This window comes from Dicentrarchus labrax, unplaced genomic scaffold, assembly GCF_905237075.1.
Source record: "Dicentrarchus labrax unplaced genomic scaffold, dlabrax2021, whole genome shotgun sequence".
Taxonomy (NCBI): domain Eukaryota; kingdom Metazoa; phylum Chordata; class Actinopteri; family Moronidae; genus Dicentrarchus; species Dicentrarchus labrax.
In genome coordinates, this window is record NW_026136707.1 from 8,548,651 (window position 1) to 8,562,382 (window position 13,732).

A 13,732-nucleotide genomic window follows, 5' to 3' on the forward strand; every position below is an offset into this window, starting at 1 on the left:
TTCCAAAGTCTGCAGGCTACGACAGGAATGGGCAAAAAAAAAGACAGAGAGGAAGTACAAAATAGACGCGTAGAAAGATCTAGTGGGAAAGAGCAAAGGAAGGAGGAGGGGACAGAAAATAGAGGATGAGCTGTGTACGGCAGGAACAGCCGGAGGAAGGAGGAGAGAGAAAGAGCGATGGCATCAGTTTAGATAAGGTAAACGGAAAGAAAAAGAGAGAGAACTAGTTGAGAAGATGATACTAAAGTAAAGTAAATAAAGGATGAAGAAAGAAGAAAAGTAAAACACTTGTGTTACCAGAGAAGGCAATGTAGAAGATTGATTGAAAATAATATATATTTAAAACAAATGTATGACACAAACACACAGTCGTCCTACCTTTGGATAGCGGAACCGGAAGTCCAGACGTCCAAAGTCAGTGAGAAAGCAGAAGCGAGTGAGGAAAACCCAGTCCTGAAGTCAAGAAACAGAAGAGAAGGAAAAAATAGAAAAAAGGAAAAAAAATGTTTAGCAGATATTATTTTTACCATCTTAACCATCTTAGTTTAGTGGGCTGTACCAGTGATGCTGATGGCAATGTCATTAGTTTTGCAGTTATCTGGTCATGTAATTACACATTTCTTTCCTGGGGCCAGTTTCACAAAGATAATCCCATGTTTCCATGGTAACAATCAATGACAGCTGCTGACCAGTGGCACCAAAATGACGAGCAAAGCATGACTCATAATTTGTGGTTTTCTAACAATGTTGAGCAAGCAATGAGAAAAGTAAGAGTTGGAAATATACAGAAATATATAGCTGGGAGTTTACCTAAAGGAAACAGCGGTACTGCTTATAATGCCGATTCCTGAATATTAAATGTCCCAGTAATGTTTGTTCTTAAAGTGTAAAGGAGCAGATCAAATGACTTGCTAAAGTTTGATATAGATTATAAGTGGAGTTGCAAGAACAATAGTTTACATTTAAGATGATTTATTCTGATTCTAATTAATTATTACAATTATCTATTAGTACTAAGTGTTTTGTTGGGGGGCTTGCTCTCCCATGCCTCTTGGTGCATGGAGAGCTGTTTGGAGGGAGAAGCATCTTAAAGATCCCAGCCCGCTTCCGTTCGGTGCCCACTTTAACCTGTTGGGCTGTTCAAATAGAGCGCACATCATCGCGATCTGCAGCAATTTTGAGGCTGCTCCCTTTTTTCTGCAAACAAATCTGGCAAGAAAACACTGATAATCTATGGTAAACAATATAAAATACCTGATTCTGATAAATGATTTAATATGCATTCCATGCTTGCCACCCCTTTCTGAATTACTGTCTCCCCCCACCACTGTTCAGTTTCACTGGTTTTTCCTCTGACATATCCAAATCTGCCCGTCCACTATATTTAGGAGAAAAAGCATCACTGCTGTTTGTGTTTTATATATTTTTTTAATTACATACATACTCCACATACTTGTCAGTTGTGTCCAGACATACAGAGTTGCCACTACTTGCTATCATCACAAGATGGTCCTTTTAACTTCATTGTTCCAGGAACGCATAATTCATGAGGCTATTATAAAAGTCAGCTTTACGTGTGATTAGAAGAGAGCAGAGGAGCAGGTTCGCTTGCTGACCTGGGCGGAGAATGCACTTCTGATATGAACAGCCAGGCTAGTTTGGCAAATCCACCACTAGACCAGACCAGTGGTGTAACTCACTCATTAAGTCTTGGTAAGTTGTGAGGGGGGGCATAAGGAAGAGAAGAAAATTTTTTTTGGAGAGAACTAGAGGAAATAAATGCAGCAATAATGAAAAAAAGGAGGGGGGTTGAAAAGAAGGTAGAAGAAAAAGTGGTAGCATCAAGAGGGTAAACTTCTAGAGAGGGTAAACAGAGAGGGCATTAAGGGGCTGCTGAGCACATTAATAAGGGAGAGAGGTGGAGAAGAAGAAAAACTATCCATTCTTAATATTCAGCCATAAGCTTGGCAGCATGAGACCAGATAATAGTGCTGATGGTGTATTTCACTGTTACACAGCTTACATAAGGCACTGCAGCAGCACCGCCATGGAGGATCAGTCAGTGGTGGTCTATATACGTATATATCTCAACCACTATATATATATATATATATATATATATATATATATATATTTATTTATTTATTTATTTATTTATTTATATATATATATATACACACACACACACACACACACACACACACACACACACACACACACACACACACACACAGCTGGGCCATATTCTGTGTAGCTATGGATCATAGTGCTGAACACAACACTAACACCACATCACTTATATGTTGTTTACACAGACACTATTCTTTATCTGGAGAGCTGCCCGGAGTGAGTAGGCCCTACTGAGGCAGCTGGAATAAATGAAGAGTTTTGAACCAGAATGAGACATCAGGTCTTTAAGAAAAAGTAATAGCCAGTTTTGCTAAATTAGAGCAGCATTGCAGAGGATTTATTTAGACAAATGAAAGCTGAGAGAGACCAATGCTGGAGTCTGTAATACTACAGATTTGTGGTGAATGTCTTTTAGTCCACAGGAAAATCAACCATTTTTTTCTCTGTCTGATCAACAGAGAATTCATCAGCAACAATTTTGCTTATTGACTAATTGTTTGTCACATTTTCGAGGAAGAAATTATTATTTTTTAAATATATCTGCTGATTTTCTTAGTTTTGATGAACGTCTTTTGGACTGTTGGTCAGAGCCTAAAATAAGTCATGTGAATATGTCAACTTGTGCTCTAGGGAGTTGTGATGGACATGTGTGACTATTTTATAATATCTTATGGAGCAAATGATTAATCAATTAATCCAGTAAATAAAATCATGAATGAAATGAAAACCTCATTAGTTGCAGCCTTAACATAAAATACCCCAAAAACTCTACACTAAATGTTATGAACACAGACAGCCACACAACAACTTTGCCTGGATAAAATTGAGTTTAATATTAACAAAATGTTCTGAATATAATTAGGAAATACCGCATTACAAGTAAACGAGATTAAGAATTTTATCAAGCATTAAAAGTCATTGATTCTGTGTACACAACTGTGTCAATACTCAACAAGTATTGAGGTATATTTTCTTTCAATACAAGTGCCAATACAATGCCTGAGTTTTGGCACCATTAAATTATTTCTTGTTAGAATTAATTATAATAAGTGTGTCCAACACACATGGGCTTGCAAAACGGTATTCTATCTGCTCTTTCTATTGTAGATGAGGAAATATCAGATTAAAGAGTTGAAACAGTCAATTCACTCTAGTCAATCAGCGAAATAATAATCTTCTGATAACTGAATAATCATTTATTTTTCAAGCAACAATGCCAAGTATTTTATGGTTCCAGCTTCTCAAACGGGATAATCTGCTGCTTCTTCTACTTAAATTACAGAAGAAAACTGAAAACTTAATATCTTTTTACACAGCTGCTTGGACAAAAAGAAAATTGAAAACTTCCCCTTAAGCTTCAGAAAATTGCAATTAAGAATTAATCAAGAAGATTACAGCATATTAATTGATCAAAGACTGAGTAAACAACACTAAGAGAAAGCCGACTGTAAGAACATGGCTATTTACTCAATGCTGCAGACACTGTTTGGTCAGACCAGAAGCACCGTGCTTCAACATTCAGCCCTACTCTCAGCTGTAATAATTATTTGATGTATGACTACATGTGCTTTCCTACTCCTAACTGGAGAGCTATAAGTTATCTGGCTATACCTTTTCAAAACAGGCATTCGTCATTTATCATTTCACAGTCAGTTGGACAGTTAAATTATTCTACTGTAATGTAGCTTCTTCAGAGCAGGAAATCACAATCATATAGTAAATAAATAACTAAATCATGTGTTATAGTGTTTCATATCATATCAGATATATTAATGTATATCCGATCTATAAGATCTACTTCACTGTTAAAACAAGCGCATCCAAAACACACAATCCACAATGTCTCCAACCACAGAAGAATCTGTTGCACATTTCAGCATCTTTAAGTACTCGGGCATGGTTCTCCTCTCCGTTATTACAAGCGGCCTTAAGGTTTGTTGTTATGAACTTTTGATCTCCACCCAACCAGCAAAACTCCCCTTGCACCATTATACTGTAATTACCTCTGCCCTGCGTTCTCCCTACATAAACAAGCACAGTAATTTCTGTGCTGAGAAATAAAGTGAAACCGGAGCAGTGTAGCGTGGCTAGCACTGCTGCCTCCATATATCACAGCAAACAAAACCGCAGCCATATTTCAGACGCTGCCAGCCAGCTTCATCCCCCGGAGCCTCTGGGTTATAATTCATGGCAAACTCCAAAAGTCACTGAAGCCAGAGACTCACTCCCACCTCTTTGTGCATCGTCCTGGGTGACGCTTAATGCTGTAACCATGACAACCGGGGCAACAGAGGGAAGCGCTGACCCAAAGATGAATCCCTGGAGAGATGGGGTGGTCTGGTTGGGATGATGCAGGGGGGTATCGTTTAACTCACCAGGCTTGGACTGTGAAAGACCCCCTTGTTGGACACACACACACACACACACACACACAGACACACAGACACACACACACACACACACACACACACACACAGGATTACCCATGAGCATCTGTCATATACTCTTACAGCATGACATGGCCTGCAAACATGCATACCCACACTCATGCACACACGGCACCAAATCTGTGCCCCCCCCCCATTATTGTCATAGCAACCACAGCATGCCTTAGCTTGCAGCTGCCATAGAAACCTCAAAAGGCCAAACTGTTCATTCAAAACACCCTCTCTTGTCCAATTGCTCTCATACATTCATCCTTCAAATTACCAACTCAAAAACCCAACAGCAGTTTTACAGCTCTAAAAAAACAATGGTGTTCAAAGCAGATAATTAGTTAGACTTCATTCCTGATATATGAGCAAGTTCTCTGAGCTTCACACACACACCAAAGAGGACACATATGACCACTGATTATGAATCCAAAACCTTCACCCAACTAGTTTCCAGACAAACCTTATGTACAATATCTTAAAGAGTTAACAGCTGATTAATGAAACAACTGGAAATCATCATTCCTTAATTAGTTATTTTGACATTTTAAAAAATAGTTGGGTTTTCATCAGCAGTAACTTAACTCGACTGTTATACAGCTGAAAGTGAACATTAAACAGTAAAATACAACAGATATCTGAAAGTACAAACAGGACAGAAGAGACAGAGAAAAAAAAAACTTCAAACCACAGAGATTTAGTTACAAGCTAAAAGTACTGAGAGCTCAACACTCAGAGACATTTTAAAAAAACATCTGTCTCTCTGCTTTCTGGTACAGACATGAGTTGTGTCTCATGACATGTGCTTGTTTGAGGGGGAGAAAGGGGGAGAAAGGGGGATGTAATGGGTCGGCCATGGCTGGCGTCAACGCAAGCCGCTGGGGGGCGGTCGGAAGCCTTTTGGCCTGACTCTGGAGATGGTCCATCTCGGGCATGGCTCGGCACAACTTTTAAACTGGTGATGGAAACACAAAATCAGTGCGGCACGATTTGATCCGGCAAGGCCAAAGTGCCAATGGAACCCATAAAAAGACTGGTAATTTTTCATGTCCAAGCCATGGACATTATTATGCTGCTATAACAGCCTCCACTCTTCAAGGAAGGCTTTCCACAAGCTTTTCAAAAGGAGCTGCAGGGATTTTCTTCCTTTCAGTCACAAGAGTATTAGTGAGGTCAGGCACTGATGTTGGGTGATAAATCCTGGCTTGCAGTCGGTGTTCCACTTCATCCCAAAGGTGTTTGATTGGGTTGAGGTCAGGGCTCTGCGCAGGCCAGCAAACTCAGAACCATTTCTGTATGGACTTGGTTTTATGCATGGGAGTAATGTCAGGGTGAACCCCAAACTGTTGCCTCAAAGTTTGAAGCACAATAAAGTCTAAAATATCAGTGTATACTCTAACAATTTACCTTGAATGGTTCAACACTAGAGCTGAAATGATTAGCTGATTAACAATTGAGTCGATTGTCCCTATTTTGACGACTAATAGTCACTTTGGCCATTTCTAAAGTCACACATTCATTGGTCCCAGATTCTTTTTACATTCGCCCTTATTTATCCTTATCTGTTGATTTATCTAGACACATATTTTGATAATATCCAGCCCTATAAATTGTCCATATTTTTAAAAGTCATTCATTTGAGTCATTTATCAAGCAAAAAAATGGTAAATGAATATTAGTTGTAAAGTGATTTTTCTTGGTTTTTGGACTATCGGTCAGACAAAACAAGCAATTTGGGAACATTGCTAAAATTGTGACAGACAATTTCAGTTTCATTATTTTTAAACATTTATAGAAAAAATTATAATCCATTAACTGAAACAAAATGTATGAATAACAGTAAATTCATCTGTTGCAGCTCTGTAGCATTAGCAAGAGCAAATAATGAGTCGATTTAACAGTCAAGACGATTTTGTAAACAATTTTGATAATAAATTAATAGATTAAGGAAAGCAAATATATCAAACATTCTCTAAGTCCAGCTTCTACTTAAATTCTGAGGATCTGTCTGTTTCCCTTTTCCTTATATATCTTTAGAGTTTAGAGTTTGCCTTGACTTGAGAACATTGTGATGAGCATTTTTCACTACTTTCTGACATTACAAACAAAGCGATCAATCAAGAAACTGATCAGGTGAATCGATGAGGAAAATAATTAGTTTTGACACTTTCAGTCAGTGGCATGTTCAGCTTAAACCGATTTAGCACTGTGAGATGCGGCTTGTTGTGAATTGAATTGAATTGAATAGTCGAGAGGAACTATTGAACGAGAGGGCCGTGGCTGGCAGTCACAAAACTGGCTGCACAAAATCTGGGCAATTGCACACCGTCAATGTACGTCCACTAAAAGTGCTACAAGTGTTTTTTCCACTGATCAGACTGCTATTATAGGTGTTTGACAATATTACGAAAGGATCCCTACAGACATAGAGATAGAGTAACCATTAACACTATATCGCTGTGTTCAAAGCCATCAATCATTTTAGCTTGTAACATCATAAAACTCAACAGAAACAAAATAAAACAACCAAAGCCACCAGACTTCACTGACAAACACAATATAACCTTGCAGCACTGTAACACTTCTTTCAAACATGACTGAAATAAAATAAAACTCAAAATATAAAACCAAATCCTTGATTTCACTGTTCCAATAATCACCAACTCTGGTTTGGTTGAAATACACACTTAAATAAGGAGGGAGGAGATCAGGCATCTGAGCTGACTCAGTGAATAAATGGTGATTGTTGGAACAATGGAAAGATAAAACCAAGGTTTTGGTTTTATATTTTGAGTTTATTTTATTTTAGTCATGTTTGAATGAAGTGTTACAGTGCTGCAAGGTAATATTATTGTGTTTGTCAGTGAAGTCTGGTGGCTCTGAACACATAACTGCTGTTTCTGGTTAAACTAAAAGAATCTTACTCTTTCACAGCAAGGTCTATCTCTGTAGGGATCCTTTCCATAATGTTGTCAGTCACTTATAATAACAATCTGAGCACATCAGTGGCAAAAACAAGCACTTAAGTAGACGTACATTCACAGTGCGCAATTTCCCATAAGGATAACATTGTAGCCTGTTTTGCGGCTGCTGGCTGCAGCGCTCTTGCTCAATACTGGTCCAATTTCAAAAATTGTTGTCCCCATTAGTCACACAGACACAAAAACATTGGAAAATGGAGTCCAGGTTGAAAAACACTGAAGATCCTTTAAAAAAGGCACCACTGAGTCTAACAAGGCCAAGACAGCATCAACAAGCCAGCACTGTTAGCGCAAAATAACCACCAGGCCGAAGCTATTTCACCAACGTCAACAACTAAACCAAGTGGCCGCTAGTTAACCCAGTGTGTGTGTGTGTGTGTGTGAGCGCGTGCATGCATTTTGTGTGTGTGTGTGTGTGTGTGTGTGTGTGTGTGTGTGGAGAGTAGGAAACTGAGCCCTGGAGAACTGCAACAGTGGATGAGGTGTCTACCTTAATCCCCTTTTAGTCTTCTTATTTCCCCATGGCCACTGCATTGTGATGCAGAATCACTCAGCCACCTCCCCAAGTGTGTGTGTGTGTGTGTGTGTGTGTGTGTGTGTGTGTGTGTGTGTGTGCGCGCGCGCTTGCACATTTGCGTGTGCGCTTGCACATTTGCGTGTATGTGTGTGTACGTACACCCCATTAATCAAGTGCTATGCCTTGATGCAGTATCCGGTCAATTCAGCATCTCTCAGTCTCATTCTCTCTGTCTTTCTTTCTTTCCCTTTCTTTCTTCCTTCCTCCCACACAGTTTCTGTTCTTTCATCTCTGTAGCTTTCTGTCTTTTTCTCTCCAGATCCCTGTTTGCTTGCTAAGCCTCATTAACAATTAATTACCAATCAGCTAGTCAAGTCACCCCTGGACCGCTGGGCTTCTCAATGATTCATTAGTCGGGGTTACACAACGTCGCGACACATAAACACACTCACACAGCGACACACACACAAACACACTCAAGCTCTGTCCCTCTCTGGGCGTTTCACACGAGTACACACAGACTTTGTAGACATGCAAAGACACACACACACAAACACACACACACACACACACAGAGAGAGAGAGAAGCAAGCAGCAAGCATATGGACACATGAAAATACTCCCTCACCTGCACACACCTGCGCACACACACACATACACACGCTGTCTGTATCTAATCACGGTGTCCTCATTAAAAAGAGATGCAGGAAAACTGATTGAGTTGGAAATTCTATGCATACAGGGTTCCCAAAAGTTACTTCAATGTCAACTTGAAGGATTTTTCAGTGACTTTCAAAGACTTGTTTGCTAAAATTGAAGAATTTAGAACTGGCATATTTTAGGATAAGACATGACGTTAATTAAAATAAGACATCACTACTAGGCCTCTTTACTTCATGATCCTATTAAGTCCAGAAATCCTGGTGAAATCCTTAATTTCAAAACTGCTGTTATATCAACCCCTACATCCATCACTGTGTTTTTCCTCAGGGTGTGAGATGTTGATCTTAGGATGGAGAAAGGCCCAGTGAGCTGAGGCACACTGATGAATGTGGGCCCTAGATTTTTAAATTAGAAAAAGAACGTTCAAGGGCATCTGTTCATTTCAATACATTTTCAAAAGACAAAAGTTTAAAGACCTTTCTGGTCTAATCCACAAGTATTCATTAACTGCGGAAACCAAAGACCAAAGACATTTTAACCTGTCTACACTCACACTTTTTACAGAGTAACTACTCAGTTCTCTGAACCCTCAATTCCCAAGACAATGCAGGAAATTTGGGCTGAATGATTGATTATTTTTGATATCAAAATTGTTTTCTGAAAGAGTAACTATAAATCAAATACTTAAAAGCATCCTAACAAGCTGTAGTGAGTCTTACTAATTTTACCTATCTATAGTTTATAATGTTGGGGTGGCTGTGTGAGGTGGTTGACCACAGGGTTGGCAGTTCGATCCCCACCTCCTCCTGTCCACATGTCTAAGTGTCATTGGGCAAGACACTGAACCCAGCCACTGAGAATGCACAAGACAGTTCATGTCGTCCCAAGCGAACCCAAATGAACCCAAGCCCGGATAAATGGAGAGGGTTGCGTCAGGAGGGGCATCCGCCATAAAAAGCCTGGTTTAATTTACAGAATATAATCGCAATTTAAATTGCAATCACAACAGGGGTCAGAAAAATTGCAATTATGTACTTTCCCAAAATTATTTGGCCTGAGGAAACTGAGGTTTGACACCTAACAGGGAAGTGTGTACTTTTAAAATGTAACTAAGCAACAACTCAGCCCAACCTGAGGTCAGACAAGGACTTTGCTTTTGTAGAAGTTTAACTTCACTCTGCTGCAAACTTGTACAGCTTTAATATGGACACTGACACAAGGGAAACAGCCTGAAGCACAGAGCGAATTTACTGCCTTGCTCAGGGATCCTTTGCTGATGAAGGAGTGCAAGATTTTCCCAGCTGGACTCAAAACGGCGACCTTCTTCTGACCTTAAAGTAACTGCTGAGGGACATTTTATCAGTGCCTCCACACGCCATGAGCTACTAAAGCTAACTGTACACATCGACCAACCAAAATAAAGCTGGTGACCAGTCTGAAGCACCGATGTCTTTGGATAACTTTGCTTGCGTTTCTCTCTCCAGGCACTCCGCTGGTTTCAACAGTTCACACCTTCTAGTGTGGCAAATTATGCTTGTCAATGTATAGCTCTGCACTAACTCGACAGACATTGATACAGCTACAGCATCGTGGGATTAAAGCGGAGTGTTTCTGTGTGTGGGTGCTGAGGTTTACTCTGTGTGTGTAAATCTGAGAGAGAATGGATGTGGAGTGGAGTTGGTGGGTGACCTTGGGGCAGGAAAGCACGAGCAAGAGTGATGATGTGTTAAACTGTGCACACACACACACACACACACACACACACACACACACACAAACACACAAACACACAAACACACACTATCAATATGTCAAGTCCAGTGTTGCCTGATGTCATTCAGAGTGCTCTGTTGTTTTGCTTAGGTTGTCAAATGATCCAGCAGTTCAGAAGCACAAGAGAAAGGCAAGAAAACCGAAGACAAGGTTCAAGAAATGTTTTAAAGGCAACAAATAAAGCACATTTGTCCAACAATGCAATTAAGCCAACACAATCACCTTTTTAATTAATTAATCCATGAAAACAAAATATATCCAAACTATTTTGGTAGTCGTTAGTCATTTTGTAAGCAAAAAAAAGCTAAAAATCCATTGGCAAAAGCCTCTTAGATGTAAATAGTTGTTGTTTTTTTTAGCCTCTTTTGATTTATGAGTGTTGATTAAACAAAATGAGCAATCTAAAGACATGGCCCTTCTGTTCATGTAAATTATCTTTGGGACATTTTTTAGACCAAATGTTAATCCAGAAAATATTGAGATTAATCAATAATGAAAATAATTGTTAGTTGCAGCCTACAATGTAGTTTAAGGGCAGCCTTTACTTATTTACATGAAACCTCTTTTATTTGTGGCCTTACATAACAAGAAAGGTTGATTAAAAGTATATTCTTATTTACTGCAGAGGATTAGAAAAGTAAATGTCCTTCTGGTCAAGAGCTGGAGAGTCTCACACACACAAACACACACACACACACAGAAGTTGTCCAGTGCAACCTATTGCCAGCCACTGAGCAGCTCCACTGGAGCAGGTGCAGATTCAGCGCTGCGTTCAAGGGCATCTCAACAGCAGTCAGTGATGGATGGATGAGTGCCTCTTTTTCAATTTATCTGTTCAGATCCCCGTCGTCATTCTGGGGATTCAAACTGGTGACTTCAATCTCTCGGTTCATGACGCATTTTTAAATGTACTGCCGTCAGAGATCAGGAAATGTGAGCACAAGAAGTCAGCGAGCTAAGAGAAAGAATTAGAGCTTGATGGCTCAAACTGCCTGGTGTGTGATAGATTCTGTTCTTTGTTTTTTTGGGTGGGAGTAAGGTGATATACAAGTAAGGTGATATACTGGTTCCCGGTATCTATTTCACCATTTTTTTGCTGCCAAGTCACATTCTGACATCCAGTGGTGTAGTGCAGGCTTTCAGTCGGAATAGGGTACACTAACATCTGGGTATCATTCGAAAGTGTTCAGCGACTGTTTGATGGCAAAGGTGTGACATAGTTGTTACTTTCATAAAGATCCAAACTCCCTCAAGTCAAGCAGAAGTTAAGTGACAATGTGCAAGTACTGCTGGCCCATGTTTGGGTGAACTAAATATGCAAGAGTAGGGTCTTTATCCTTTGCTGCACAGGTCACTTAAAATAATTTGGAGTATAAATTAAAGAGAAGAGTATACCCACTTCACCAGTGTTGGCAACACATGGGAAATCTGTGGTACACGAAACACCTGAGTGCACATGGCTGGTGCAAAATATTTACACTGCGTTTCAATGGAGGGGTATTTCTGAGCATGCACAGTACCTTGCAACAGACTGTGACCTGAGCGTTTGGCTGCAACAACATAGCCACCTCCCCTGCTGCTGGTTACTGAGCAGGCGAGATCGACTGCTGAGGGGTGGCTCATGTTAGAGATTAAACAGTTTAACCAATGATAGAACATTTTCCGGTTTGTTGCTTTCTTGTGATTTCTAGGGTTATAAGATGAATGGTCAGGCAAAACAAGAACATTGAGGCACTGGGAAAATTGTTTATACTCTGTTTCAGGTTTGTTAAACACTCAATTTTCTTCAGCCCTGGTTAAAATCTCCAGGCACAGCTGGCCCCACAGATTGAAAGGTTAAATGTGTCCCATGTTGTTTCAGAGAGATAAATACTTTGACTCCCTGCTGCACAGCTTTTGCAGAAATTCCAGCAGAATTACCATAATGTCCTAATGCATAATTTGAATTAATGCTTATTTGCCAGTGTTGTTACAGAGGCTACTTTGTCTGCATAGTGGCCTGGTCCTGTTGAACTCAAAACAAAATGGTAGACAGCCGTATACCGCACAACTCATGTATGTCAAACTTGATCCACAAACTCATGAGAATACCGGCCAGGGATGTGGAACAGCAGGTGGTAGCCTCCTGAATTACAAACGCCCCAGTTGCACAGTTCACATTTTCAACTCACAGATCCTGTCAGGGCAGCGATGATGTCGATGCTGATCTGTCTAAAAAAAAAAAAAAAAACAGACTACAGAACCACCGATCCCAGTTTTCCCTCAAAAGGATCACCACAAATCCAGCGCTGCGCCCCAGAAGCCAAATGACGCACACCTGTAACGGGCTCCTCTTCATCATAAACACACATTTCCACCGCTAATTTACATTTTCAAGCTTGGCACGTTAAAGCTGCATTTTGGGTTTAAATCACAAACTGTAGGGGCTCGACTGGAAGCCGTGAACTGGTGGGATGCCGCTTACTGGGGGCTACAATGATGCCAAAGACTATCATATAAGGGTAAAATATACGCCACAGATGACACGCACGCTGATGGCGCGCAATTGCAAGGCAGAATAGAGGTGAGTGTGTTTCATATTGGCGGCGTGGAAATATCTGAGGCAACTTAACGGTGAATTGGCGGTAGCCTCTTCGTGTATCCGCGGTCCAACCCCCCCACCCCCTACAGAGACACCTGCGTGCGGATACGCAGTCGAGTCCCTTTTGCCCGCTGCTCTCAGTCTGTGGCGGTGTCATTGTCGCAACTAATTAAAGAGGTAAAAGAAAAAAGCCGCGCTCACCTCTTTGGTGTTGACGATGCCTTTGACGTATTTCCCGAGGACTGAATCCACGCAGAAGACGCTGTACAGCACCGCCAGGCACAGAAGTCTCTCCCCGACCCTTACCTCCATCTTCCTCTCTCCCCCGCTGTCGCTCGTCTGCTCCCAGGGCTCTCGGTGCCTGTCTCTGAGCGGGAGCGCGCACGGAGGAACGGGGCTCGAGAGCGCGAGAGTGGATGAGAGGAAGAACCGAGCGCGTTCACGGTTCCGGTCCCTTCAATGCCTGTGGCCCCCTCCTACAGCTGAAGCTGGATGGTGGAGTGTGTGTGTGTGTGTGTGTGTGTGTGTGTGAGAGAGAGAGAGAGAGAGAGAGATTCGGGAGGAGAGGGGGGTTACAGAGTGCGCGCTCCCGGTTCCGCTCGTGCTTTGAGAATGCGACACGTCCACACATTAAAAATGCCATCGCTGATTGCAA

The 13,732-nt window shown here is 40.9% G+C and overlaps 1 protein-coding gene across 1 annotated transcript in view; it reads right to left on the bottom strand.

Annotated features, from left to right (window-relative positions):
* tmem145 (transmembrane protein 145) overlaps positions 1-13,504 on the bottom strand; it is a 38,399-nt gene extending 24,895 nt beyond the window's left edge. The window contains exons 1-2 of the mRNA XM_051406768.1: positions 13,279-13,504; positions 379-453 (exon numbers count right to left, since the gene is read on the bottom strand). Of these exons, the coding sequence (XP_051262728.1) occupies positions 379-453; positions 13,279-13,389 (186 nt within the window). The 5' untranslated portion in view covers positions 13,390-13,504. The remainder of the gene's footprint in view (positions 1-378; positions 454-13,278) is intronic.
* Between the last annotated feature and the right edge of the window lie 228 nt (positions 13,505-13,732).